Source organism: Lineus longissimus, chromosome 9 (assembly GCF_910592395.1).
Source record: "Lineus longissimus chromosome 9, tnLinLong1.2, whole genome shotgun sequence".
NCBI lineage: Eukaryota > Metazoa > Nemertea > Pilidiophora > Heteronemertea > Lineidae > Lineus > Lineus longissimus.
The window spans coordinates 19,721,575-19,746,597 of NC_088316.1; the positions used below are offsets into that span (position 1 = coordinate 19,721,575).

Sequence of the window (25,023 nt, forward strand, 5' to 3'; positions counted from 1 at the left end):
GTATCAATTTCCGTTTCTTTTACAGATGCTTTTACAGTTATTGCGCTGTCTCTTTAAGCATATTGACATAATCTTTGCTTATCAATATGGCTTGACTGTGAGTTATGATATAACGCTGACACCACTGATGGTAAAATTAATTCGACAAGTTTTACTTGCCAAAGTTTTCAATGTTGATGGGGGGTCCCAAACTAGACCAGAAGAAGCTATCATCGATGTGATTATGTATGTTTTTGGTCTGTTTCAGTACACTTGGGTCAGTGACAGCCAATTGCCCAGTGTTTTATACAGCACGCCTTTGGGCTTTCTGCAATGAACAGAACTGATTACTCCCTTGATCATGAAGACAGGCACAACCTGGCCATAAAGAACGTCTCCTGTACTGAGGACACCACCAGGGCGTGCAATGGACAGAACTGAATACTCCCTTGATCATGAAGACAGGCACAACCGGCCATAAAGATCAACGTCTCCTGTGCTGAGGACACCAGGGGGTGCAATGCATACAACTGCTGTCTCCGTTTTCCATTGAAGACAAGCACAACAACCTTCATGGCCATAGAGAGACAGTGTCTTCTGTTGGCGACAATAACTGGGCTGGGCTGTCGTTCACTTGAAGGCAGGCACAACCTGACCAGAGAAAACCACCAGGGTGTGCAATGAATAGAACTGCTGTCTCCGTGTTCCATTGAAGACAAGCACAACCTTCATGGCCATTGTCTTCTGTTGGCGACAATAACTGGGCTGGGCTGTCGTTCACTTGAAGGCAGGCACAACCTGGCCAGAGACACAACGTCTCATGTACTGAGGACACCACCAGGGTATGCAATGAATAGAACTGCCGTCTCCGTGTTCCATTTTGAAGACAATCACAACCTTCATGGCCATAGACAGCGTCTTCTGTTAGCGGCAATAACTGGGCATGGGCTGGGCTGTCGTTCACTTGAAGACAGGCACAACCTGGCCAGAAAGACGTCTCCTGTACCGAGGACAGTGTAGAGATGACGGCCAACACTCATCCATAATGACAGGTTGGCACTGCTGCCTTCAAACCAGTAGCAACCCCTTCTAAGGATTACTGTATGTACACAACATGCTCCATATAGGCAACAGAAGAACAATGTGAAGTTTTTTTAATTTATTTTTTTAGACTTGGTTCATATACATTATTATACACTCTGCTGGACTGGTGGTTCGTATCCATCAGGTCGGGCAACTTTCTCCCCAGTTTCCGTATCACCTGACTTGGTTGCTGCGGCTGAACCTTCACCATGGAGCTCCATAAGCTTGCCCACTGAAATGGGAAAGGAGACACTATTAGATGAAGGTGTAGAGATGACAAAGAAGAGAACATCACAAGGTTGCAATACTATACTCATTCACACTCACTTTCCCAGGTCAACAACGGTATCAGATGGTATGGACCTCGCAAGAGGGATTGCACAAAGGCTTTCTCAGGAAATTCTACACAGAGTGAACTAAGTCCCATATGAGAGGTGTACTTACAATCAAACTTTGGTTTTTTCATGATCTTGACCTTGCGGATAAACACGTCGTGTAGTGGGTAGATACCTTGGCAAGTCTTCTCAATGTCTTTGCCGATACTGTCGGGGATCCTGGAGAAAGAAAACACATTATGCATCATGCCATTTGACATTTCTCACATTGTTCTCTCTTTCAACTGGACATCATGGATGTGCATGGTCCGAGTTAAGTGAAGACTACTCATAAGCTAACAGAACCCCTTCTAGTCTCAGTATTGGACGAACTTCCAAAGCTCGGCACACTCCGTATCAAGCTGAAAACCTGCCTTTAGATCAACTGTCTCAGCAATGCAACCTCATTTATGCCAAGCCTTACAACCATCATGGGACAATTTTAAGGTTTGGATCCACCGCAAAAGTAACACTTACAATTTGTTGACGACATCCTTCAAGTCATTTGACGAGACTTCTCTGGTCATGATGTCCACCATCTTCTTCCTGATGGCACGGATCTGGGTTGTCTGGGCATAGCACGTCTTCTTTACCTGGTTCTGCCTCTTCTTGGTGAAACCAATGCAGAAAAGACTCAAGTAATAGCCATCTGTGGTCTTCACCTCAACATGAGCTTCAATGAGGGTCTGAAAAAGAGAACATGCATGTCTTGAAAGATGAGACAGTACAGGGAGGTCTAGACTGAACCCCCAATAAAACATTCCGAGTCGTGTTAAGCACCCCAACCACAAGAAGCATCTCCCCAAATACAGGCGCATATTCTGGCAAATCTAGGCTGCATTTTAGGAAGACTTTCATATAGTTTCCATAGTGGTTTCTGGCAGAGCATTAGTTCAACATCTCATGACTTGGTTTGATCTGAAAATGGAGACGCCACACACCTGCCATTTCTTGACCATTGATTTGAGTTTGTCTGTGGTCAGGTCCATGCCATGAAAGTTGGTCAGCAAGTTCTTGCCCTGGACCTCTTCGCACATCAGCTTGAACTTCCTGAATGCGACTTCGTCATTCTGGAGATCGGCCAGTGAGCACTCAAACACACGTCCCTTCAAACCATCGGAAGCAATCTTTGTTCCCTGTGTCCTCGTTACAAGTGTCTTGCCGATCTGGCGGATGTTGAACATGGAAGGTGCCTTGACATCATACCAGTCTTTCTTGGTAAAGGGATCGATTCTGGAAGGAGAATGGTAATCTGTAGCAAATAACCAAGATCATTTCATGCCATGCACTGCAGTCAGAGACTGAGAGAGGACACTAATTCGAGTCTCGACTCAATATGTGCAGTGGCACATCTATTGCCAGCCCCATGGCGACAGTAGGCCCGCGCACGACAACACCTGAAATAAATGTCATGACCCCATCTGAAAATAGACTGGATAGACCACTAAGCAGACAATCATGCCAGTCTGGCAAAATTTATCTCGACCTACACTCTCCACACCGTTTACACTTATGTACACGAAATGTACACAGGGGTTCACATTCGCACATCGGGACGATGGAGACAAGAATTTTCATCGCACTACATCACAACGACCTGAATGGCTACAATGCCCACAATAGACTCACAACACAGATACATATGTCTAGTTTTTATTGTCTGTTTTAATTTCTCTTACATTTTCTTCTTTCCACCCTTTTTACCGCCGGCTTTGCCCTGTTTCTTTACTTTTCCCACCGCCATTTTTGGTCACCGATTAAAGAGGAAGTGCATGCTCTCTCGCGATGCATTTTGGGTTGTATCGAAAATGGCGAGTCGGCAACAAAAACCTCTGAATGGTGAAATAATTCAGGCAGAACTGCCGCCATACGACAAACCGCCTCCTTGGATCCCTCCAGAAGAGGTGAGAATGAACTCAAGATTCGTTAAAACATCGCATGTCGACCTCTTTCTATCGTATTTGGGTGAAAACAGGCTCAACAGCCAGCTTGTTTATCTCTCGGTTCCGGTTTTCGGACAGTTCAAGTGCGGTTAAAATAGGTTACCGATTGCCGGATTCTTATCACCCTACTCGGTACTCACTGTTTCATTGTTATAAGAGTCCAAAGGAGGACGGCATAGCTAATATCGTTATCAACACATCCATTTTTCTTGGCAGAGGCCTTATGATCGGCGATACAATAACGACATATCCAAATTCTTACCAAGGACAATCCAGCTGACGAGGACAAAAGCAACTGATCAGGTAAACAATTCACCAGCATTGAAAGTCGTCTGTCAATATGAATATTCTAGAAATAGACCTAAAAGGTGGAACTGCCTCCTCTTCCTGTCTGAATTTTTTCTGATGTCTTCATTCTGAGTGCGACAAGTAGATATCAAATTCCTCCTTAGTTCTTCATTATGTATTATGTACCTTTGGTCTCATTACAGCTTGGGTTCAATGTGAGGGGAGGAAAGGAATATCACTGTGGGATCTATGTTTCAAAGGTATGTTAGTGACTGTTTATCAGGACTGGTGGATCATTTTGTTCAGAAACATCAACGCAGATGATTATTTCTCTTACTATGGTTGTTCCTGAATTCTGATCGAACCCGCCTGACAATGTGGCTGCTGTAAGTCAATGCCAGTAAACATTATCAGATCATTCTATTCTGTAAAGGCCCTTTCTCCATTAGTTCGTAACAAATGAATGATACCCCCAATATTTCCAGGTGCTTCCCGACACAGACGCAGAGCGTCTTGGCCTGAGAGAAGGGGATCAGATAATACAAGTGAATGAAGTCGACTTTGAGGAGATAGAGCACGCAGAGGTGGGTACTTGATTGATAACATAATAACGCGCCCAGACTAAATAAATGTGCACACTTAGAACACATCAGAGGCCGGTGCCAAGATCAAATTTACTTCAGACAATGGCCTAAGCTGCTCTGACCCTTTGTTCAGGTGAAACGCATGACTGGTCAGCACCTAAACAAACAATGTTGAACCCGTCTATTTATCAAGTTGTACATAGTAGAGTTTCCTTCAGGGTAGGGCGCCTTGTTATCAACTGACTTGCTTCTCTTTCCAGGCAGTACGAGTGCTGAAGAAAAACACAGAAATTCTCCTCCTAGTGAAATACTTTCCATTCGGCTATGACAAGACTTACGACAAGACTAAGTTCTTACAGCAATTACAGCAACAGCAGCTTCAGCAGCAGAGATGATCCGATGTTAATAACATATCTGAGGGATTTTATCTTATGTTAGATTATGTGGGTTATATTTCTCACCCATACCAACACATTAACATTGTAGGAAGAATTGTGCTAGATTTTAGTGTCATATATGGCCTCAAGATGGCGACACTGAGGGCAAATGTCGCCCTGTTATGTTGCCCTTCAATGTACTGACGATATCGTTGAAATTAGTCTATCTTCAGATTATTATTTACCCCTTCTTATCCAATGTAATATACTATTGATGTTATATGTACATATATTTATAAAATATACAATTATTACAGCAACTCAAGTCCATATTCCTTTCTTCTAAAAACCTGGTAACGTCCCTATTGGTCGGCAGGCCCTGAACAAGCCTGATTACTATTTCTCAAGTTTGTTCAACTTGGAAACAATTGGATGTTCCGGATGGCACGAAAGAAGCGAATGGAAATACCATCACCCCCAGTTGCTATTGTGTTGTTCCATTTTGCTGTTGCACTTTCCACTGATTGATCATCACAAAGCCCCATGGGACTTTCTGGTTGTGAGCACTACACTCATCTTGCTAATTCAGACCTACACATTAATGGTTATGTGTGTCATCTTATGATGGATAACTGCTTGTTCACAGCCCCTGGTAGCGAATAACTTGATCAACCCCTTGGAGACGAGAAACAACAAATGCACCATGGGGAGACATGGGAGTATTTTCACATTGCAGAGGCCGGGTGTAATTCTGCTAAAGGTTGGCCATGTTTGGCCTATTCACAACTTTCAAACATGTCTTTATGTGGGAGAATTAGTCTTGTGGGCTGAGGAGTCAAAAATTTCAGCGACCAAAAACAAGTCTGTTTACTCTTCCAGTATGGTTGTTTGATAACCAGCTGGAAGAGCGACAAGCCGACCCAGGCAATTCCAGGCAATCGACTCCACCACTGAGCACAGATACCTTCTCTGGCCAAGGACCTGAGAAGGTAGGATACAGTATTAGGCCCCATTCATTGCGAACTGAACCGGAGTTGCATAGGCGGCAAATTATCCGTTGGCATATAGGCTTGGTACAACCAACTGATGATTACGACCCTCTGGCAAAAATGATTGACAGCTAAGTGGAGGCATGTAGCAAAGCCGAAAAAGCGATTTGTAGATCAGACAATAACCCAATTATTTTGTGATTTTCCACAAAAACTGCATCCGATATACTCCACCACTATGAGACAATCAAGTAAATTGGATGCCGAAACGAATTCGGTGGGAAAATTATATTGTTCTGCATTGGCTCTGATGGTTATGTGTGCCTCTGTTTAGAGAAACGTGTTCAACATGTGTTCGATAATGACTGTAAGGGTCTTTCTTTGATTCACCCAACCTCTCCTGAAGAAACATGTGATGCCACCATGAACGTCGCAACGGTCCGTGACCGAGTTTACAGTATTATAAATCTTTCGTTACCTGATCGACAGCTTAATTTGCGCCCATCGGAAAATCAGGTGTTTCTGAGCTGAAACATCACCACTAGCCGGACAGAACGTGGAACTGTCCACTGTCTACACAGAAATCTAGATGCGAGTCCAACTCTCTTTTCTCGTGTTCAATACTGACACGAACGACAACACACTTTACAATATATCAGTTCTGTTGCCATGGACACAACTATTTCTTGAAAGTCATAAGTCTGTCAGTCTTAGGTCCTTGGTCAGGAACGAAATCGATTAGTGGTCCAGCCCCGGAAACACGTTTCGTCTGGCTCGTCCGTTCCGATTGCCTGTCGAAAGTACAACGGTGATGTCAATTAAAGTGTAAGCTTAATGACCACATTCGCAGACAAGGGTTTAGGGTGTCCGATTGGTTGTCTTCAGGGGACAAATATAGTGGAGAAAGCGACAGAGGTTGTTGGGTTTGGTCTAAAAGACTGAGTCCTCTGGTTACTTCTCAAACATTAATGTGACCCACGAGCGAGGCTCCTGTTGATGAAGTCCATTTAAAAAGTAACTTGGCAGACAATGATGGTAGTGCATAGAACCACCAGGAGCAGGAGCTTGGACAACGATTGCGGGAAAGGTGGACATCTTTTATGTGCTTCCACAACGAGTCGATTTTATGGTGAGCGACAGTGTCCATCCATCGATCGAGACTCACAGAACAATTCAGGTCACATTGTCAAGCCATTTCCAGCTCCCCGTCCCAGCTGTCAGGTCCCGAGTAGCGCAAGAGCGCCGCACCATTCCGTTTGAATGGATCTTTTCAGTGAGCGAACCCGGTCATCACTGCGCTGCAGCGTCGGGGCGTGTGCGCTGTGAGTTGTCGAGAGGAGCATCTGCCGTCTGATTTAAACGGAGTCAAGTACATGTACCTCATTTCACAGTGTGTATCGTGGCGAATTCTTCACAAGGATTATATACTGGAAGAGATACGAGTAACTGATGGACATTTTGTGAGGTAGGTGATTTTTCACTCCAAAGTAGTGTCGAAAGTGAGCGCAGAGAAGTCTGCATTTGCCCAATCATGATATTACGACAGATTTGATAGACAGTAAAGAAGAAAAAGGCCGACCAGTATGCATATGGTTACCGACTTCTTTAACAATCGCACCTTTTTGTGGGCCTGCGACAGGTTCGTTAATTTGACAACTCCTCCTTTCGCCTTGAGGTTGGTTTCGATAAAATACAACATGTGTAGAATGTTCTTTTCAAACAGACCAGCCATGTCAAACGTACCAGCTGTCACCGGCTTTTGTCTGATAAAATGTGTGGCAATATATAAACCTGTCACAAGCAACAATGGTGATTGATGATTTCATTAGTTACAAAACCGATAGATATCCGACTTTTGTTCCTTCGACAACAGATTTCGACCGATCATCAATATTGGTAAACATTTCGTGCAAATCATCACTATTGCATGGGTTTGGCCACTGGTTGTTTGCCCAATCGGTCTGCCCCTCCCCCCCCCCCCCATCCCATTACAATATAACTGGTCACAATCAAAGATTCAACATGGCAGTTGGACTGATTTTTACTCAGCTAAGACAGGACGTCACCCATTGAATCATCGCGATTGGTCGGTTAATCTGAAAATGCCCCTGTGAAGCAGGACAGTGCCTCTGATTGGACCAGACCAAAAGCTGCCCCGGTATTTGACGGCATGCTTTCTGATTGGACAACATACCGATGGTTAATTTGGTACACAGTTTGTATAGCTAAATGACCAAAAAATACACATGCGCTCCAAAATCATAGTTGAGCAGATTGAGGTATCTTTGTAAGAAATCTGCAGAAATCAATGTTTGATATTTTATCAGGATCAGATCGGTTCCGTGGCGCATCCTTGCACATTTTAGTGTTTGGTAGGACTATCCCTCGTTGCAAATGGGTCAACATGCCATTATCTTACATACTAGTATTATTTTGCAAGTTAATTTCAAATGCACAGTATCAATATTTGTGACATATTCAGTAGCCGACCACATCATTAACATTTGAAGCATGACTATATGACAGGTCCGGATTCATAAAACTTTCTGGTAATTGACATTTGAAATAATAAAGCGCTGGTATCATTACAAATTAGAATGATATAATGATGTCCTGTTGAACTCTTTCACTGTATGATGTAGGCTATAACTCATTAAATGTAATTGGATAGAGAGGACCACCTTATACATTATATATCCTTGATTGCTATGATTATACAACCACGGTGATCTGGCTCATGTCTCCAGCCAGATTGTTATATGACCAGATGGATCATAGAAATAAGACCGGCTTTTTAGGGCCATTCTGTATGGGATAGGCTACCCGATGGTTGTGACTAACGCAACAACGTTTTTCGGGGTTGAAAGTACTAGCTATACCCCCCCCCCCCCGACTGATGTTAAAGCGGGGGGAAAACTTCATTTCGATCAATCCCTTCTGAATCGAGTACCGCATTTCTCTCACTTTTTAAACCTTAGCAAAGCATCAGTCGTCAGGTGCTCACACCAAGAGCCTGAACGGAATGAAACAGCTGTTGTTTTTATCAGCGAGTAACTTTCAGCAGCTTCACTTTTCAAAGATTCTTTTCATTTAAGTCAAATTCAAGCCAAGGCATGTGATTTCTCTGGGGTAAACCAACGGCGATAGATTTCACACCCAGATTAGTCATTTCAAACCAAGGCTTGAAAGGACAGCCCTACTTTGTAAACGTACATTATTTCTACACTTTCACTGAGTGTTCATAGTACAATTCAATGAGAAATAATCACATGAATTATGCATTTACAGTTCACCATTGAAACTGCGGAATAATGTTTACACACGTTTCTGAGGAACAATGCAACACGCTTCACCAGATAACTCCATTAAGGCCATTGATTTCCAACTTGTGTTCATTTCTGAATTTGTACATGCATGTCAGTGTGTGAAGCCATGGCAATGGGATTAAGCGAGGCGACCTGCCGAGCTGTTTGCTTATCAATACACTATTTGAATAATGAAAAATTAACATTGGAAAGTGCGGAATCACAAATCGACTTGAGTGAAATTAATCGATGCTTTATGGTCAGTACTCATCCAGCTTTTACACTGAAAGGTGGTTGGTCCAGTGAGTGTGGTTGACCTACAATATTACAAATTGGTCAATAATGGAAAAAATAAATGACATAAACGGTTCATCATAAAGTTCATCTTTGACAAAGTAATTTGCTGTTGATGGGCATGGTACATACTTCCCATTATTTTGTAATACGACCTTTATAACTAAGTACTTTCATATCTGTTTTCATACATGAAAATTAGTTAAGGTCAAACCGACCCAAGGTAACAATGTAGTTATGCATGCATCTTTACCCTGATACCCCATGTTCAGTTGAGCTACTTCGTTTGTTGATATTCTCAACTGAAACCTTGCATTGTTTATAAGTTACAACCAAGCTACAAATTGCTTCAAAGTTTCGAGGTGAATAAAACACAAGAAAAACTTAACCGAAGATTTAACATCAGGGAAGCAACACAAGGTGTTTAGAACTTCTAACTAGCTGTCCAGCTTAACTTCACTACGGGAGATTGTTCTCATTCACAGTCGGCTTTCAGTAATAACCATCTGCCCAGTCATCATCTCAGTTGCTTAACTCCTCCATGCTTTACAGCGGAATGATATCTTGTATGAAAATAACGGGCTAACGATTTAACAACCTTCCAAGCCCACCCCCAAAGCAGTTTACAATTGGACGGGGTACCGAACCGAAAAGCTGCATCAGGACAGGAAAGGGCAGGACCGTTCATTTTGTTTGAACCTCGCATCAGGCCGTTATTTCGAACTCGATGCAATGCAATGCAACTGTTGCAACTAATTCAAACTCAATGATCCCGATGAGTAATCAGGTTTTATTTGCCTCGGTAGTCTTACTTTTTAGCCACAGTGAGTCGGATATGACATGGGAGGGGTGATTGATAGTCCGGGGTTAGTGTCAGTTGAGATGAGCTAACACATTCAAATGGTGAGATCTGTTACAAATACGTGAGTAATCTTCATTTAAGCTATTAACTCTTGATTAAAGCTGGAAGTTGCTGTCAAAGGAAACGATGAAAAAAGGAAACTTTGTCAGAGTTATGATTCATAAAATTCAAATATCGAGTTTGTTTTTACATCCATCATCGATGTAAGTATTCTACCGTAATTTAAAAGAACTTCCCGACCAGTGCAGTGTAAGAAGGACTTCAGACCCAGGGAAAGCCCATAGACAGTGTGGGGACCTTATTTTACTCCGGTAAAACGAGAGTGACGAACGAACTGATCAGCTAAAACTCGCCTCTCGATGCTATTTGGGTAAAAAGAAGATGTCGTGGAGATTGCAACAGCAAAATAGTTCCTAAGTTACTTCGCAAAACGGTAACCAAGATACTCCGCCATTTCGACCGCTTGGTCAACACTATTCTTATCTTCACCACAATGGAAAATGTCAAATGTCTGACGTTTATGATTGGCGGATCAACAAGATATGAAGATTTATCCGCAGCTATACTTCACAATAGCATTTCTTTCGAGTCAACGCTCGGTATCAGCGTTTCCAGACAACATGTGGATCGGGAAATATCACTCGATGGATGGGGAGATTTGTATACGACAAGAAGAAATGAATGTTGCAACTGAGGTCACATCTAATCGCTGGAGTGCTGTCTATAACTTCTTTCATGACATGGCAGAAGAAATGTTAACAAGAACTTTAAGTATCTGCTAATGGATATCATGGAAGTGATTGAAACTGCCTTGTACCAGTCAAAGAGGAGGAGGATTTACTAGCTCATGCCATTCATCTAACCTATCCAATAGAAGGTTCGATAGCTCTTTCAACTAAACTTGTTGACTTGACTTCACTTTGTAGGTCATGCTGGCATCTACTCCTGTACCAATGAACGGGCAATTGTTTTGTAGTCCTTGTCAATCATCCTGAGATCAGGCTTTTTAGTCTCCCACGTCGTGTTTGAAATATCGAGAGGCGAAGTATATTGAAAACACCTGGTGCCAGGATGTTGTCATAGAGCTTCGGCGGTCGCATCTTCTTTGGCATTACAGAAGAATGTGCGGCCAATACCCCTCTTTATGTCTGACACTTGTTGTAGCATTTGTATCCCATCATGATGATGATCAGATAAGAGGGGACCTCTCATCACTGACACCAGCTCATCAATAACTATCCATTATCTGTAATTAGGGGTAATGCTATCATCAGAATCAGCCTGTGGCATCATGGCTGCACATTACCATCCAGAGCCACTTTCATAAGTGGAATCCGTATCCCTGTAGACCTTATCCCTCGAGAATCTATGCTATAGAGCTTGGTATATTTCAAACATGATACATATCGTCAAGATATCAAACGGAACGCACGGTTACTGATCAGCAACAGTAGCTAGCAGTTAATGAAAGTTCAATGCACTTTCAATGTTGCTTTTTCGCTTATTTTGTTTCTGGAGACTTGACTCTTCTCCTTTATCGCTTCTGAGGAAAACATTCTCGGTTCTCTGGTGTAGAATATGGGAGAAGCTTGGATACTAATTCATACTTCACGCAAACAGGGAATACCCAATTAGGAGATTGCATAGATAACGTATTCAGAAGTGTCACCTAGATCCAGTTTTACTGCCACGTCTGTTGCATTTGACACTAATCCTATTTGGTGAGTAGCATTGGTATCATGAAATCACCCATAAACATACATTATTTGTAATTAGGGATGAACTCACAACGTTGTTATAGGCAGCTATATCAGCCCGCTGGAGCTGTAACATCACTCCGAGAGCCTTTCTCCCATGGATCCGTTCAGCTCTACAGCAAAAGCTACTCATCAATACAAGCAGCAAAAAACAACTTCTTGTTTATCTTTATCTTCTATAGGGAATGTAAAGTTCGGTCTGGCAGTGGTTGAATTTGATTGGGAAGTTGGGATATCCAATTTAATACTGATATCTGCCTTATCTCGATCAGTGCCAGCCATCGATGGATGACTAACTCCTAAGATCAATATAGTGTTGACATATATGCTTTGATGTGATGACTGATGGAAAGTAATCTATTCACATATGATCACAATCACTTTATAATGATATGACTTGGGCTAATCCAAGTTAGAAACTATAGTCACGTTAACCCTCCTGGTGGTCTGTCATCGCTGATCCAAATGCAGGTCCTTATATTAACCGATTCTGACCGGAACTCGAATATGACCATCACCTTTATAGTTAACTACAGTGCTCTGCTACCATGTCACCACCAGCCGGATCAGCGAAGTGTTTTAATTTTACTTTGTTTGAGCCAAAGAAAGAAGCAAGCTAACCCAACTTTGTTAATCCAAGTGGATTGTCCCGTGTTCTTCTGTCCGTAATCTTTCACTAGACAACAGCACCGGCAATCCCATCTGATCACGAACTACTGTTTAATCCAAACCAGTTGCCCTGAGTCGTGGTCATCAAGCTTGCTGTGGATTCAGTCGCCGATGTCAGCCACTTTTTCGAATAGCAATTTATTCGCGTCTTCTTTGTTTGGAAAAGAGAGGACATTTGATATCTCGACGGAAGGTTGTCAATAGCCGGCACCGTGCTGTCACACTGAGCAATTACTGCATCAATCAATGGGCACATTATTACAAATATCATAAAGTCATCCAGCAGTACTTGGCTTGGCGTGCGCCCTCAAAGAAACTTACACAGAAATCATGATCACTAATTGCGTTTGTCAGCGTCTATCGATTGTCTGAGAGAATGATTCTTGACACTAAACCAGGCGTTAAGAGCTGTTTGATCTATCTTTTTCATCTATTGTGGGTCGAGCTGAATCGGTCATTCCATTTTTTCATCATTCGGCCTGTCGGGGCGATGACGCATCACAAAAACCCAGTCTATTGAACGTTTTGAAGAGTGGCTGTTGCTGGCATTGCGGGCTCTTATTGTTCAAGTGAATTCACTTCATAATGCTACGTTCTGAAAGGTATTAAGTCCATGTTGCAAAAAGTGATGACATGGATGAAGAAGGGAAATTTCTCGTAGAGATTCATCGCACTCAATTGGACGATCATAGGAGGACGTTGCCCAAAGCATGCAGTATTATCCAGCTGTGGAGGTCATACGGATGAGAACATTGATCAAAGTATGCGGGTTTTAGCAGGACACGGGAAATGACAGAACATACTTGTACATTCACCAAACTGTCACTAGTTCATCTTCCGTTGGCGACCGGCGTCTTAGATTGATGGCTATCATTAGGATAATGTCCTTCCTGACTGATATGAGCTAATTTACCGTAGACCTACCGCTAGCGCTTTCATGAATAAAATCAGGAAAGCTTCCTCATGATATCGAAATTAGGAACCTTGAGATAGAGTGCTCGGTGATGGTCACCTCATGTGTTCCACATTTGGGTGCTTGAAGGAGGCTCTTAGAATATGCATGCAGAAGCAGCAAAATCATTATATGATCACCCGTTTCCCTATTCCTTATCATTATACACACATCTCTTCTGCGGATAGCCAAGTCTTGTTCACATACAAGAAACGCGATAAGACCACCATAACTGCTGCTGTACAGGTTTAAACGCGAACTTGTTACGTCTATCTATTTCCTCCAAGCATTCATCCATTACATTTCCAATCCTGGTGTCCTTTACCACATCTCAAGATCATAAAGAAATAAAGAGTTGTCAGCTTCCTGTTACAACCCAGCATCATCAATCTTACTGCTCTGCCACGAAGACATATGAAACATGAGAAACGATTCATAGTGTACAATCTAAGATTGCCTCCTATAAACCACGTACAGGGAACGCTTCAGATTTGATTCTGGCTTTTAATCAACTTGGTGTTTCTTGATTTTGCTCATGATGCTGACCGTACTGGGAATTCTAACACGTCCAGTGCGCATATGGGAAGTGATGTCATCTTAGATGATGTATTGTCGGACACCAGCTCTTAAAATGTCGCCAATGGTATTGACTCCACTGAGAATCGTGAAATGGTTTGAAATTTTAAAATGATCAGCCCGAATGTTGCATTGGTTGCCTGACAACCAGATTAGCAGATTACTTCCGTTTATTGCATTATGAATACATATTGTAGGATATGCATAACCGTAAAGGGATATTTACCAAGTCGTGGTCTCTCGAGCAAGATACATCATATAATGGCGTACTTAAAGCCAAGCTTTATGAAATAGCAACAGAATTGATTCATTGCTGTCATGTTTGATAACAAATGCACAGGGCGGGTTTCAGGTTGAATATCTGATTACAAATACTTGTCAAAGTTATCTAGGATACCTGCAATGAGTTGTGACTTCAACTTCTGAGAAACATTCTTACTCCAACTATTTTGTAACGTAGAGTTTCTTTTGCCAGTCAGAGTACATGTAATTCAATTTTCGTTAGCCTGCCTGCAACCATCTTTGCTATGATCGGAAGCATTGTTCTCGGTATGGTGCAGCGGAGTCGATCGTTCATTCTCCAATGAGGAGATAAGGAGTCTACCTCGAGATGACTTGCAGAAATGTTTAACGTGCTTTATTTTCAGGAAATGCTTTATCTGTAGTTGCAATGACCACATGACAATTGAATGTGTGTGATTAACGTATCTTTACATTATATATACTTGCAGAATTCGGCGTGAAGTCTACGTAACTCAGTGTCCTGATGCACGATGGGTGATTGGATCTACTTTAGTGCTATGGTCGCCATGTTGACCGGAATATCCGCCCAATCGTGTCCAGAGGTTTGCTTCTGCTCGGGAACGACTGTCCAATGCGAGTCCCTCAGCGAGGAGGCTGAGTTGCAGTGGTCTGTGAGGGACATGCCTGCAGGCACAGAAACCCTCATCCTCAATGATTACAGATCCAGGGGCATCCAAGCCAGGACATTCTTCCGGCTCACGGAGTTACGGACTTTACAAATTGAGTCTGGGAGGCTCTTAGTCTCCCTGGTCAAGGACACATTCCTTGGCCTCAGCAAGTTGGAAAATTTAACCATATCTGGAACGGCATTGCAAGATTTTCCAGAGAGATTATTCGAGCTATTAATCAAGTTAACTTTGTTGGATATAATAAACACCCCGGTGAAAAGTTTAGATGATACGGATTTCATAGGATTAACTGCATTGAAGGAGCTGCGGATTACCAACAATGGGCGTTTGATTACGATATCAAAACAGGCCTTGGATCCACTTGTGAATCTTCAAAGACTTTCTTTACAGGGATCTATTAGATTGTCAATACAAAGTGGGATGTTTTCTAAATTATCAAAGTTGACAACTTTGGATTTATCAACAGTGAAATTGGTTTCTCCTGTTGATCGTGGTTTGTTCGAAGGTCTCGGTGCATTGAAATCGTTAATTCTGAATCGATGTGACATACGGTCGATTGAACGCGACTCCTTCGAGTTTGTAGCTGATTCTTTAGGATATCTTGATTTATCCAAAAATGAGATTGCTTTATTTAAAGTGAATACGTTTGCGGATTGTAAGACGCTACAGACACTTAACATAAGTCACAATTTGCTTAACACACGCGCGGATGTTAGGACAACCTTCGAGGCGAAGGCTTTCAGTGGATTGGTGAAACTTACACATTTGGATATCTCTTACACGGACCTTGGTAACATGACAACTGAGACCTGGGAAAAGGTTCTCAAACCGATCAAAAAAGCGAACATCAATGCAGTGGGTTGCAGTTACCACTGCTCATGTTCTGCAGCTGACTTGGGTAACTGGTTCCGCCGAAATGACGTCACGATATCATTGTCTTGTAAAACTCCAAACTGGATTAAAGGAACCCCAGTGAAGACGTTAGTATTAGACACCTTAAAGTGTACTAAACCTGCCATTGGGACGAGACGTGAGCGATTCCAGGTGTCTTCCCTTGGAGAACCAAACGCAACAGCTACGGTAGTCTGCGGGGCGTACACTTTCCACGGGTTCCCGGAAATCTCGTATGACGCCCTACAGGGGGCGCCCTTTTCCAAGAAGTACACGTCGGAAAGCACGGAGCATCTTTTTGATGATGAGAGTAGGTACAATTCTTTCCTTGTGATAACACTGGAGGACTTTAATGGAGATATCCCTGGGAAAATCCGGTGTAAAGCTTCCAACGACTATGGTTATACCGAATGGGTTGTGGATATACCAAGGGTAGCAGAGATGAAGAAGAAAGTTTCTGATGAAGACAACCATATTTTCAAGAATTTACCAACCTGGGTACTCGGAGCTTGTGGGGTTGGAGCTCTGTTGTTTATAGTGATTTTTGCACTGGTTTTAGCATGGCGTATCCGCGTCAGACGACGGGAACGAGACGCATTACGCCATGTCAACAAAAATAGTGACTATTACTTGGAATGTGAGAAATATGAAAAATACAAAATGCCATCTGAAGCGTAGATTGTCACGAGTCAAACTCATTGCCTAATGTAGCCACATCCTAATGTAATTTCAATCTGATTAAGTGGCAAAAAAGTTGTCCATGAGCATCATGATTACAGTACAGAAATCAATTTAATAACAGACAAGTTTGAATCGGCAGCTGAACACACGAATTCAGTGCGATATGCTGCCAGCTGGCATTGACAAGGTTGAATGTGAGTCGATGTGGCATCATCATGACGGATAACAATTGGTTTTGCACTGTTAGCTATATTTGAGGACGTCCATGAAATGCCAAGCCAGTCAATAAAAGCTGTAGTAAGTGCGGTATGAAATGAGTAGACGAAGTCCCTCTCACCCATCTGCCAATACAAACCACCACTTGTGTCCGGTCTGTATGCCATCATGGATAGCTTCATGTCAATTCTGTCAATGGTCTATCATCATCGTGGGTTATGGAAACTAATATTTGGGCAAGTAGTGGAAATGGTTTGGTTCCTTGAACGATTCATGTTGAACTACATCCTTGAATACCCGGTTCAATCGTTTGCTGTCTCCAATATATCAGGTAGACAGATGCATTTACATTTATACATCCAACCAACCAACAGACATATACATCAACAGCCAATGGACAAACTCGTATTTGTCTAGCTTACTCTGTGTACGTTGCTCGTCATTGACCAATGTGCCCCGCCGGAGAATTAAGGCCTACTGTATGATGATGAACAAAAATAGTTTTCATGGGAGAGCCCAGCATCCGTATTAACATATGGACTGACAGAACTCATTTGAACAGTGTTAATTGAGAAGCAAATGTGTTTTTCATTGCAAAGTGTGACGTTTGTAAATAACTGTTGATAAGTGGTGATGATATATCAACTGAGCATGACATTACTACAGTGTGTGTCAAAAGGATGTTAACGTTCCCTGTCGACGCTGAACTATCATCAACATTTAGTTGGTAATTCTTCGGAGTTCATCCTGGTATGATAGGGGGAAGTCGATGGCAGTTCATAGCACACTATCCGTATCGCAGCATAATCGACAGTTACAGCTATCAAGAACATTGTCTGCATTCTTTTCGAAATAGAGGTTGAATACAAAGTCTAAAATAGACTTGTGAAAGCAAGATAGATTGGTTTCACGTGACGTCATCACCTGACATAAAAGAAAGCAAGTCCAAATGGTTTGATTCAAGCAGAGTCTTTCAAATATAACTGTTTTAAAAGACTCTGATTCAGTTCAGTCAGGCACGACAAATCATTGTTCTGCCCTCCAACATGGCTGGTCGTGAAAACACTCTATTGTCTTCTATACAAGTTGAAATTAGAGACAAAAACTGCCCTTGATTTCTTTTGAAACACACTTTATATAACAATACATTATATGGCAAATGTAATTGATTTTAGCCAGCCAGCTTATTACTCATGGCTCTATTGTTTGTGTTACCATTGTCCTCTGTGGGGACTTAATCGAATTGGTCTTTTCTGACATCAGTGTTTGCCACAATTTAATTATTGCTGCCGCCCTGGCCAACTGGACGATTTTTTGTACATGTATTGTAAATACTGTTGGCGTTACTCATGTATACATGTATGGATGTCATGTTTGTGTACACAGTTATGTTATGTGACGCTATGTTATGTTATGTTGGGAGTGAGACTAGTTAATTTCTAACGAGAGCCATGTTAACTGGTGTTCAAAGAGGGGAGTTCTTACAGAAAATTACCGGTTTACCCGAGATCACTGTGTTCACTGCGAAAACAGACAAGACTGCAGTGAATTAGAAGATGGACGAAGTTGTGTGAAGAAGTTTGTGGTAGCGACCATGAAAGACTGAGATAATACAACTAACAGGCTGAAGAAGTGAGATTCACATGCACCCTTTACCTACAGTGGTCATGAAAAATGTATACTGATGACACCATAGCTGTCAGAAGTCATGAAATTTACATTAGCTTTATTTACATTATTTACATTATTTACACTATAAAGTCTATTTCATGAAATAGATTATTTGGTCGAAGCACGCAAATTGTCTTGTCGTACGCCTGCTTGTAGTGGAACAAAATCATTGTTGGAGCAGACACCTGACTATCGTAGATGTGTACATATTATTTTTCGCAATGAAAATGGCCTGTAAATAATAATTTTACAATTTGTATCCACGTGAATGATATTTCAGCGTTATTTCTTTTAAACTGTCACAAGTGTGTACTTATTCAGTGTCTCCTGAGGTGGAAATTGGACTTTGGGCTATCACTTAGCTATCAAAATCAAAGTCAAGGAGCTCACTTTACCTATCACCTGGAGGGATTTTTCTATTTCAGATTCGCCTTCTTGATTCAGTCATATTACCCAAGACATCATTTTTTTACTATCACTGTTGTTATTGAGCTGTCCAACAGGAAGGGTAACACCTAAAACAACTCAATGGACATAGTCCCTGAGCGCTCATTATCCATTACATTGAAACGGGTTCGATATTTATGGCATTTGCTGCCTGACCAACATGGTAAACATCAAGGCACCCCATAATCCACACGAGAGTTTGAACTGCAGGGTCGTTTATAACAATTAGAGTAACAAGTTAATCTTTATGATGTATGACCAAGGAGAGGTAAGCGGTCTCTGGTGAACCTCATCACGAATCCGTAGACCCATCATAGGAGCGCACGGTTTGATACTAGATGATGCCAACAACTTCATAATTCAGTGGAACCATTACTACAGTGCCAGTGAAGAGTTGGTGCACGTCTGTTTAAAAAAGTGTGTTGTGCACCTTTTTTTCCGATAATAGAAAGCACATCAGCGGCAAGACAGTCTCCTACAGGATCTTACATTCACAGTCACACAGTCTGTCATCCATATAATCACCGAAACCGAGACAACTTATCAACTTCAATCAAAAATCCCTTTCATCCAATCACTTTCGTTCATAATCCCCCAAGCTGCGGCGGAGTATATAGCTCGAGGTCCGTAAAACAATCCGTCTTGCTACCGCAACTCTAATAAATCCTCCCGTGATCTCCACTTGTCTTTTACAAAGCTTCTCTAATACTCCCCTCCCCGCGCAAGGTTCAGGCGGATTGTCTTCGTAATCTGATCGTATAATGAACAATAAGACATGTACATGTTTAGCCTGTTGATTAGAATAGCCGTGCATATACACGTACAAAGCGATCTCGATCAGTAACAAGTCGATCAAAACATTTATTCCAACTAATTCACTTCTGCCTCTGGTTGTTCTTTTTTGCATAACACTACAGAGTGGTTGTTATTGGCAATCCCGACATGCGATCCAGTCATTCAGAGAGAGAGAGCGACTGCGGCTCATTTATCAAGTTAGTGGTCATTGAATCAGGATAATGTACAAGAAATGAAAGAAATGCATTATGTTTAACGATCGTCTTTAGTTAACGGAATGCTCCTTCGTTGGTGACGCATTCAAAGAAAGGCGAGATAAACAAAATCACGAACGCTATGGTTCGTGGACGATGGATAACATTTTGGTTGAGAGTTGTCCTGAATGATTGTGTGGCACGACTGTCTGTCATGTGTAGGCGAGAAACAGTGGAAATTCCGCCAAAAAATAATGAAAGCAGATGCAAAGACAGAATACTAAAGACGGAATACGTACAGGACACAACTTTTTTATTCATAAAACATAGACTCTTGTCGACAACAAAACAGGGGTCACAAGTCTAAAAGCTGTCGTGAATCGAGGTTCAACCATTGAACTTTTGAGATATGTTGAATTTTGCACAAATCAGCCAAAAAACGCACCAACTGGCACTGGACGGCATTTCAACACGGGGCCGACGCACATTCCAAGTTCAGTGTACACATACGTCGGCAACAACAGTAAAATGCGTAGTTTCTTGTTAGCCACCTATTGAGTAGTGCTCTAGGTTTCAGAAACCTCAAAAACATGTTTTTGCCAAAACAACTGCTAAATTAACACTGGCATACTGTGAGGGCCAAGAAATTAATGATCATTTAGGAACTACGGTTAGGGCTTGGCCGCGCATGAATACAAAAAAAGTCCGTTATGAGGTTGACCGGCGAGCCAACTGTGGCAGAGACAGTAGGTCGAGTGAGCGGTCGGTGTGGAATTCGTCAACTCTACTCTACAAAAAACGACAAACCAAAATGGTGGTTGCTGGACTTTTTACTATTTTTCGTCGAACTTCTTGCAAATTATGCGTTCGGCCATCCTTGTTTGCGCTTAACCGACGCATTTCAACAAAGCACAAGTACCTATCATTCCAAGTTAGATAGAAAACACATTTTTATCCTTTCATTTTTATCTAAAGCAAGGGAATGGTATCCTGCTCGGCCTTGAAAACTCGGGTGCTGTAATGATCTCCATAAGGCCAACACCTGCTCTGTTCAAATCTATGAGGACTTGCGCCTTGGCCCTTGGCTTAGCCATGCACTACACCCCTTTCCGAATTCACTGATTATAGTATAGTGACTTAGTCAAGTTAAGTGGAGTAGTAGTGCCTAAATCATGCACTATGCAGCCATGGCCTGGGTGGGTGGGTGACCTGACAAATGAATGAGGCAGCAAAAGAAAACGCAAGAAAATGCAAAGCCTGGAAAGATTACAATTTGGGTTTTTTCAGGCATGAAGATGAAAAAAAGTGGGAAAGTGTTGTTGGAATAGAAGTTCATGCTCAGATTTCATCTAAGGCAAAATTGTTTTCTGGCTCTGGAACAGAATTTGCTGCTCTTATCAACAATCGGGTGGCATTCTTAGATGTGGCCTTGCCAGGAACTTTACCTGTAAGTAGAACTTTTGTGAAAACTTCTTACAAACACCTTGTCGAAATCTTTGAAATATGTGATCTCTTCTTTTGATCAAATGTTGACATCTATGATAAACATCTGATGTATGGCCAAAGGAAACCACCCTAACCTGTGGCCACAAAGCTCTAGGGCTCTTGGGCTGAACTCTCAGGACAAGCGTCTTCAATACTGAAAATGGAATGTCTGTCCTGCGTGCCTGCTTGACAGGGCCACTACTTTGCATCATTCTCTCCGTCTATTCCAGGTCCTAAACAAAAGATGTGTCGAAGCAAGTGTCATCACAGGCCTGGCCCTTTCATGCGATATCAACAAAGTTTCAAAATTTGACAGAAAACATTACTTTTATGGTGATTTACCTGTGAGTATCAAACTACAGAGTGTCAATTGTTTAAAAGTATCTTTTAGTTATTGGTCGTTGTTAAAGACATGATAGTTTACTGTAACCCAACAGGCTCAAAATTGTCCGTCTGCAAGAAGCAACCTTAACCTTTATTTTACAGGCCAATGACAGCAAACAACTTTATGCATCTGTAGTATCTCTCTGTCAAATTAAAAATGAGTTGATCATGTGGCCCATGGACCATTTCATTTTGATCTCATTCCAGTCGGGATATCAGATCACCCAGCAGCGATGGCCAATAGCAAACAATGGACGAGTTGAATATGATGTCCTTAAACCAGGCAGCAAGACACCTGTACGGAAGTCTGTCACAGTTACACAGCTTCAGATGGAGCAGGACAGTGGAAAAAGTATTCATGATGAAGAGGCGAAGCAAGTCCTCATAGATTTGAACAGAGCAGGTGTTGGCCTTATGGAGATCATTACAGCACCCGAGTTTTCAACTGGAATAGAGGTGGCAGCATTCTTGAAGGAACTTCAACACATTCTGTTGGCGATTGGAACTTGTGATGGAAAGATGGAAGGTGAGTTTTGGGCTCCCTTCTGGTGTGGTGTGTGTATAGAAGGGAGGCTAACTGGTACATATTGTGCATTTTGTGATGAAAGCACCAAGTTTGGTACAGAGCTCTTACAGGCATTTTGTTCAAAATCCCTAATGGTCATCATCTTCTATTTTAAAGCGGCTGTCACTGGTGGAGATGTTCTCAATTGAGGTGTTCTTGTCACTGAATTGCCTGCTCTTTATTTTCAGAGGGTTCTCTCCGTGTTGATGCAAGTGTATCTATCCACCATCCGGGAGAACCCCTCGGGGTCAGGGCAGAGGTTAAAAACATCAACAGCATTAAGAATGTAGCCAAGGCCATAGGTGAATGTCCTTTTATTCCTCAGTATATAGCCAGACTGCAGACAAACAAATTCCTTTGTATTCTCATAATGTTGGTTTCAACTACATTTGTACTACACCCAATGCACAGTGTATACATGTAGTACATAGCCCTACACCAAGCTACATTTGAACAAAATCAATCATCCAAGTGCGAAACAGACTTGTTCATCAGACCATGAATGTTTAGTCAGTTGACCTTTTTAGTCCAGTTAAAGTCAATTGAACATTCTTATTCCATTGCATAACAGCTAGCACATAAGTGATTGTTTTTAGGTGTACCTACTTGTGTTACTTGTCTTTGACTTGTTTCAGATTTTGAAGTCAAAAGACAAGTTGCTGAACTTGAAAAAGGAAACACCATTGAAAATGAAACAAGATCATTTGATGCAGAAAGTGGGTAGGTTTTTCTCTCTCATGCCAGACTATTTCAGTCAGGCTTCTCATTCCATATTGTGAGGACTGCAAGTTTGTTGCTTTAGAATGCATATAAAAAGACGATGCTACTTTGATTCCAGAGAGACAGTTCCAATGCGGGACAAGGAGCGACTCCATGACTATCGCTTTATGCCAGAACCAAACTTACCTCCCCTCCGATTATACGACAATGAAGAAGACGTCCCTGAAGAGGAGGATAAAAGCCAGGTGGTCATCATCAATGAAATGAGACGTCAGATGCCTGAACTACCAGAAGAGACTCGGCAACGTCTTTCAGGACAGTATGCTGTGTCACGGCAGAATATCTATATTCTAATGGTGAGTTGCTGCCTATCACACCGCCAGCCAGCAAACATATTCAAGGTTACTTTTGCATATCAACTGACGAATGCTTGTTGCATTTTATGCCACATTTCACCCACTGGGCTATCTTTTTTTCAGAATGAAAGTGGCCTTCTTGAGTTTTTCGAAGAGGTGATGAAAGTACGCTCTGGTGCTGCTGGTGCTGCCAGAGATGTCCGCCTGGTTGTAAACTGGATCGTAAATGACCTGCTGGGCAAGCTGAACGAACTCGATAGAAAGATTTCAGAATGGTACGTTGGCTTTTGACTACTTGTACAGTCAATATCATATAAACATCAGCACCTCCCTCCGATACCTCCCGACTATGGTTTGTGCAGGGTTGTCACAGATGTGGGAAAGTTTCTGTTGGTAAGTGACAGACATGTGTCATTCACCATTTTAAAGGTAAGTTTTTGACATTCAGTTATAATTTCTCAGACAGTGCATATGTTGAATCATAATCATTCACCTTATCTTTATTTTCAGCAATTTAACACCGGCTGGTTTTGGAGAACTAGTGGATCTATTGCATTCTAGAAAGATTACAAATAACATAGGATTAAAGGTATGTCATAGCTCCACATCCATGTGAGCAGTACATCTTACCTATTGGCTTTAGCAGCAGTAGGGATCAGAGTCTGATGCCTACTCTTGAATACTAATGAGTTTGAAGTAGATTCATTCACTGACTTCTTTCTTTTGTTGCCCCATGTAAGCAGAATGCCACTGTGACATGTCTTTTCTTACAGGTGCTTAGTATTATGTTAGAATGTCATCCAAGAGATCAAAAGTCTCCTAGAGATATAGTTGAAGAGAATGAGTGGTTTGCCATACATGATGAAGAAACGATAGCAAAGAGATGTGAAGAGATCATAGCAGCAAATCCAAAGGCCGTAAGTTGCTGATCAGATTTCCGGCTTTCCCGGTTCACTCATGTGATGAGAGGGTGACTCTCTTCGCCAGTGTTGGTTTCCTCCGGGGTCTCCGGTTTCCTCCTACTTACATTACAATTGTCCAATATTGTTTATAGAGCTAATAATGTCCTAGTTAACGCTCAGCCCTCAACCCAATATGTAATCTTTTCTTTTCAGGTGGCACAGTTTAAACGAGGCAAGAAGAAAGTGTTCAAATACTTTGTCGGAGAGGTTCATAAACTGACGAACAATTGTACAAATCCAAAGTTGGTCAATAAGATACTCAAGGAGAAGCTTAGCTGAGAACTGTTTTCATCTGTTATGTTGCCTTTGTTATGCTGCTGCTTCCTGTTAATAATCAAATCATCTATACTCTGTGTTCTGTACATAATTTCATATCATTTGAGATTTTGATTCCTTGAATCTTGAATAAAAGTGACTGCTTTCATATCTATGTCTGAGTGTCTGCCTTATTGTCTTCATAGTAGGTGCAGGGAGTTGCTTGATCTACATGTAGCTACATGTTTGTGGTCTTATCTCATTGAGCCATTGGAGGCTCTTTGTGTCTGATTCAGCCTGGGATATTAAAGACTGGGTCTCTACAAGCGCCTTTCCTGTTCCTGACTGTCCTATGACACATCCTGTTTGAAGATGGTCACAATCTCAGAGGAGAGATTGGTGTGTTAGTCACAACCTCTCTGACTGGGTCTCTACAA

The 25,023-nt window shown here is 41.9% G+C and overlaps 4 protein-coding genes across 4 annotated transcripts; 3 read left to right on the forward strand and 1 right to left on the reverse strand.

Annotated features, from left to right (window-relative positions):
• Window positions 1–1,123: 1,123 nt before the first annotated feature.
• On the reverse strand, window positions 1,124–3,206 carry LOC135494162 (small ribosomal subunit protein eS1-like). Its single transcript, XM_064782001.1, has 5 exons — window positions 3,116–3,206; window positions 2,378–2,669; window positions 1,914–2,122; window positions 1,507–1,616; window positions 1,124–1,294 (listed from the first exon to the last, which is right to left on the reverse strand). The coding sequence occupies exons 1-5, from the start codon at window positions 3,178–3,180 to the stop codon at window positions 1,170–1,172; spliced, it is 801 nt and encodes a 266-aa protein (XP_064638071.1). The 5' UTR covers window positions 3,181–3,206; the 3' UTR covers window positions 1,124–1,169.
• Window positions 3,207–3,220: 14 nt separating this feature from the next.
• Window positions 3,221–4,940, forward strand: LOC135494160 (PDZ domain-containing protein 11-like). Its single transcript, XM_064781998.1, has 5 exons — window positions 3,221–3,340; window positions 3,596–3,682; window positions 3,871–3,927; window positions 4,153–4,251; window positions 4,512–4,940. The coding sequence occupies exons 1-5, from the start codon at window positions 3,245–3,247 to the stop codon at window positions 4,644–4,646; spliced, it is 474 nt and encodes a 157-aa protein (XP_064638068.1). The 5' UTR covers window positions 3,221–3,244; the 3' UTR covers window positions 4,647–4,940.
• A 1,713-nt stretch (window positions 4,941–6,653) lies between these two features.
• Window positions 6,654–18,686, forward strand: LOC135494153 (slit homolog 2 protein-like). The gene is made up of 2 exons (XM_064781977.1): window positions 6,654–7,082; window positions 14,764–18,686. Exon 2 carries the CDS (start codon window positions 14,806–14,808, stop codon window positions 16,531–16,533), a length of 1,728 nt encoding a protein of 575 aa, XP_064638047.1. The 5' UTR covers window positions 6,654–7,082; window positions 14,764–14,805; the 3' UTR covers window positions 16,534–18,686.
• A 1,966-nt stretch (window positions 18,687–20,652) lies between these two features.
• On the forward strand, window positions 20,653–24,761 carry LOC135494155 (glutamyl-tRNA(Gln) amidotransferase subunit B, mitochondrial-like). Its single transcript, XM_064781981.1, has 11 exons — window positions 20,653–20,774; window positions 21,147–21,306; window positions 21,575–21,688; window positions 21,936–22,254; window positions 22,482–22,595; window positions 22,929–23,013; window positions 23,132–23,369; window positions 23,493–23,644; window positions 23,880–23,958; window positions 24,143–24,286; window positions 24,485–24,761. The coding sequence occupies exons 1-11, from the start codon at window positions 20,671–20,673 to the stop codon at window positions 24,608–24,610; spliced, it is 1,635 nt and encodes a 544-aa protein (XP_064638051.1). The 5' UTR covers window positions 20,653–20,670; the 3' UTR covers window positions 24,611–24,761.
• The last annotated feature ends 262 nt before the right edge of the window (window positions 24,762–25,023 follow it).

Excerpts from the sequence above, each read along its gene's own strand:
- LOC135494162 (XM_064782001.1), bottom strand. The coding sequence starts at position 3,180 with ATGGCGGTGGGAAAAGTAAAGAAACAGGGCAAAGCCGGCGGTAAAAAG. Across the intron at positions 2,670-3,115 it reads AAGGGTGGAAAGAAGAAAAT|AATCGATCCCTTTACCAAGA; the intron begins GTAAGAGAAATT and ends TTCTCCTTCCAG. Across the intron at positions 1,617-1,913 it reads AAGGATGTCGTCAACAAATT|GATCCCCGACAGTATCGGCA; the intron begins GTAAGTGTTACT and ends TTCTTTCTCCAG.
- LOC135494160 (XM_064781998.1), top strand. The coding sequence starts at position 3,245 with ATGGCGAGTCGGCAACAAAAACCTCTGAATGGTGAAATAATTCAGGCA. Across the intron at positions 3,341-3,595 it reads CTTGGATCCCTCCAGAAGAG|AGGCCTTATGATCGGCGATA; the intron begins GTGAGAATGAAC and ends TTTTCTTGGCAG. Across the intron at positions 4,252-4,511 it reads AGGAGATAGAGCACGCAGAG|GCAGTACGAGTGCTGAAGAA; the intron begins GTGGGTACTTGA and ends TTCTCTTTCCAG.
- LOC135494153 (XM_064781977.1), top strand. The coding sequence starts at position 14,806 with ATGGGTGATTGGATCTACTTTAGTGCTATGGTCGCCATGTTGACCGGA.
- LOC135494155 (XM_064781981.1), top strand. The coding sequence starts at position 20,671 with ATGGTGGTTGCTGGACTTTTTACTATTTTTCGTCGAACTTCTTGCAAA. Across the intron at positions 22,596-22,928 it reads GAATGTAGCCAAGGCCATAG|ATTTTGAAGTCAAAAGACAA; the intron begins GTGAATGTCCTT and ends GACTTGTTTCAG. Across the intron at positions 23,959-24,142 it reads CAAATAACATAGGATTAAAG|GTGCTTAGTATTATGTTAGA; the intron begins GTATGTCATAGC and ends CTTTTCTTACAG.